The sequence below is a fragment of the Cibotium barometz genome, chromosome 6, assembly GCF_041138505.1.
Source record: "Cibotium barometz isolate CiBa-2024 chromosome 6, ASM4113850v1, whole genome shotgun sequence".
NCBI classification, from domain to species: Eukaryota; Viridiplantae; Streptophyta; class Polypodiopsida; order Cyatheales; family Cibotiaceae; genus Cibotium; species Cibotium barometz.
The window spans coordinates 6,508,731-6,512,473 of record NC_141051.1 but is presented as its reverse complement, the minus strand read 5'-3'; the positions used below and the strand labels follow the sequence as shown (position 1 = coordinate 6,512,473).

Here is a 3,743-nt window from a genome sequence, read left to right as displayed (position 1 = left end):
ACCAATGGCGAGTGTAATGAGCTCAGTTATCTGTAAACCCGTGAAGCTTCACGTACCGCCGTGTCTCAAATCCCATGACCGATGCTATAACTTCCCCGCCGCCCGTGAGCTCCCCTCCCCGCCGCTAAGTTTTTTCACGGACCTTTGCTAGAGCTTGTTTCCCCTCTCTCTCAATTCCGTACCCATAATTACAGCGCCTCTACGCCCGGCGTGACCAGCACAATGCCACCTCTCTTCATCAGCATTACGTCCTCCTCCTCCTCCTCCTCCTGAGAGAGAGAGAGAGAGAGAGAGAGAGAAAGCGAGGGGTTCTACTTAAACGTGGCCCAATATGTTGGTGGCAATGTCCATGGTGCACGGTGCTCACTTTAGTAGCTGGCAATTTTAACCGAATCATTCAATTTTGATTAACACTTTTTGAACATCATTTTCCTAGCACGTCTTCTTCCAGCCGTTGGAGGACAGAAGAGCGATGGTGGCCGGCGGCCATTCGACAAGGGGGCGGCGGTGCCGCTCTTCAACTCCGGCGAGTACTACTTCAATAGTAGTGCTAATTATTTGGGTAACCGTGCTACTGAGATTTTTCCCTTTCGTTTCCTCGCGGTCCAATGTACTCTTACTGGGTTTGATTGGTAAGGTCCTCATGACAAAACGACATTTATAAATTGTACTAGTCACCTTTGTTACGTTCCCTAAAGGAAAAATTTGCCCTTGCCGCATGCAGGTCGCAGCGATGGCGAAGCAGAGCCCGCGCACCCGCTACGCCCGACTCCAGCAAATGAGACACCGAAGGGGGTAAGAGTCAATTGACATAGCAAAATTATGTCGCTGAAATTATGAGCCACGAGGTTGTATAACCATGGCTTGATTGATTGATAATGCAGAAGGAGCAGCAGCTGCAGCCACCACCAGCAGAATATATTGCCGCCGCCTCCGCCAGCACCTCGGCGTCAGCGGGCTCGGCGTTGCCGGACTGCTCCCACGCGTGCGGCTCATGCACCCCGTGTAAGCGGGTGACAGTGAGCTACTCTTGCCGCCACCACGTCATCGTCGCTCAGTCCCAACCCTGCCCCCTCGCCTATCGCTGCATGTGTGACGGCAAATCCTACCCCGTCCCTTAGTTACTAATTCTGCTTCGCAACAGCCCCTTTGTCGATCCACCCTGCACAATTACAGGGGCTTTATGTAGCAGCACTAGGTACGCCGGAAAGGAAGCACGTCACCTGCATGTGCTTCTTTTGCCGCGGGCTTCCTTGCATTGGCAAGGCGTACAAGCGGCAATACATTACGAATACATCTTCCATATTGAATGAATTCCTTCACTGACATCTCCGTAATTACTTGTGAAACCAATGTCAATACGTTAATAAGAAAATACTACCCAGCTATAAACCTATCGTGCTGTGCAAATTTCTTCCGCTTGTGGTTATCTTTTCCGCTACTACACACAACGTACATGCAATCATTCTCCCATTCGTGGCCGGCGCACATGCGCAGACTTACATCCGGGCGACAAACTTTGAAGCTAAAGACAAGAAAAGGGTTCTAGTCATGCCTACCTGGCCGTTCAGAGAAAGAAAACAGATAAAGAGAAGAAAGAAGGAGATAACGTGGGGGTACACTAGCTTGTAAAATCTAACCCCTCAATGTGTGTCTCTCTCTCTCTCCCCCCACAAACACACGCGCGCGCGCATGCATGTGGGCTCTCTCTCTCTCTCTCTCTCTCTACCCAGCACATACACGCGCATGCATGTGGCGAGAGGGGGCGAAGAGGGGGTCAACCAGGTGCTGCACAAACGCTAAGCCGACAAACATGAAGCTTATAAGATGGTTGGAAAGCAAGTTGGTCATATTCACCTCGAGTGTGGCTAGAGGGAGAAACAGAAGAACTTGCTTTCCATATATTCACCGCGAGTGTGGCTAGAGGGAGAGACAGAAGAAGAAGTCATATTAACGGTACGTACGCGCACGACTCACTAGTACCCTTCTTTTTGTTTGAACAAGACGTTACTCAACATTCCTAAGCATCTCAAGGTGGACAATTGAAAATTTGCAAGAGGGAAAACAAAGTGAAAACAATTATAGGTATGCATACGACAAGGGCGAATATCAATGATTTGTAGAATTAAAAACTAACGAAGAAAATCAGTCAAATAGATATTAAATTCAACAAATCAATTTGCACATAAAACTAAAGTGGAGATTTCATTTGGTTAGATTTCAATGCTACACCCTCATAGCGGGCATTGGCTAGCTCATGTATGTATGGCCTCCACTATGAAAAGAAGCCATGGTTGAAGAGCTCTAACACCCAGTTATCCTCGTGTCCACATGGGATGGTGGTATAAGAGTATATGCTAATAGAAGCTAGGGTGTAACAGAGAGTGAGTAGAAGGGATCAGATAAAGTGTCACTCGGGAGAAGAGTTATTTCACCCATGGCAGTAGCAAATCGGAGAAGACCAATAAAAGCTTGGTGGTACTCTTCTATCTTATTTTCTTCCTTGGAACAATTCCAAGAACTGATTCATCTTTTTTTCTTGAAATCTTGGAGAGGCGAAGACACTGATTCGTATCATTCCATGTTATTTGATTTTGGATCAAGTGGCCGGATTTAGAATGGTTCTTTCACCCACAATCCGAGCATTTCTTGTGACCTTCAGACAAGTAAAAGCCATCTTGCTTCTCTCATTGTAATTGACCACATAAATATATTCAGGGCCAGGGAGTTGATCTAACTGTCTACCGTTTCTCTTAAATTTTTCTCTTCACCTTTAAAAGGCCCAGGATAAGCCTTGTGGAGATCGTCTCGTTGATGTCATTATTCAAAGTTTCCATGGAGAATTCATCACTTCGATGGGGACCAAGGGCCTATTCTCTTGCCCGAGAAAAAATATATGTATGTATGATAGAATAGTTTATATACTATTTTTCAAGATCAAAGAAAAATCAATCTTTAAGACCAAAATCTCATTCTAGACCAGAGAAGATCTTTATTTATTTTGAAGTTATTATATTTTTCGTGAGTCTAACTCCTTGAGCCAAACACGCAAAAGCATTTATGCTAGCCTATAATTACCTATTTTTATGGGAAGATACAAATTAGAGTGTTGAAGCCTAGCTAAATAATCATCTAAGGAAAAATGACTCCTCCCACGGATTCTATGCTCTTTAATAAGGCCTAACTTCTCCACTATCATGGTTAAGTTCAAGTTATAGGCCTAGTATGGAAGGTAATTTATATAAATCTCCAAAGTAGACTCTTCGCTATCCTCCTCCCATAGATGATGCTACATGAAGAGTTGCTCGTATGGCTAGCCAAAAATAATACTCTCTACACTCTAGGTAGTTATTAAGGCTCACCCTAACCCTCCTTGAAACACATCCAAAAAGAGATTACCTGGTGAGCCGTAACTGTCATGAGGATATTTCCAATGGCCGAGCTCGTAACCCTTGAGATCTCCAAGCTCTACAACTCCTCAAGAAGAAATTTTGCCGCGTCTCCTGCAAGCGTTGTCACACCGCCGCGTTGCACTTCGGGTACTCGTCCCTCCTCTCACCTCACTTCACTCACATAAACACACTAGCATGCAGCATTAGGGAGAGAGATTAGCAAGAGCAAGACTCAATTGCACAATGGGAGAGTATGTTGTATTATGACAGATATTCACTTATATACATGGCCATAAGTGTTCACACTCACTTAAACTGTGGCCGGTCGGGCACTCTAGGCTTATAAGAGAC

General features: G+C 45.3%; 1 protein-coding gene across 1 annotated transcript; it reads left to right on the top strand.

Annotated features, from left to right (window-relative positions):
• The first annotated feature begins 343 nt into the window (after nt 1–343).
• Nucleotides 344–1,392, top strand: LOC147637380 (uncharacterized). The gene is made up of 3 exons (XM_086798860.1): nt 344–632; nt 725–795; nt 885–1,392. The coding sequence occupies exons 1-3, from the start codon at nt 473–475 to the stop codon at nt 1,119–1,121; spliced, it is 468 nt and encodes a 155-aa protein (XP_086654986.1). The 5' UTR covers nt 344–472; the 3' UTR covers nt 1,122–1,392.
• The last annotated feature ends 2,351 nt before the right edge of the window (nt 1,393–3,743 follow it).

Excerpts from the sequence above, each read along its gene's own strand:
- LOC147637380 (XM_086798860.1), top strand. The coding sequence starts at position 473 with ATGGTGGCCGGCGGCCATTCGACAAGGGGGCGGCGGTGCCGCTCTTCA. Across the intron at positions 633-724 it reads ACTCTTACTGGGTTTGATTG|GTCGCAGCGATGGCGAAGCA; the intron begins GTAAGGTCCTCA and ends TGCCGCATGCAG. Across the intron at positions 796-884 it reads CAAATGAGACACCGAAGGGG|AAGGAGCAGCAGCTGCAGCC; the intron begins GTAAGAGTCAAT and ends TTGATAATGCAG.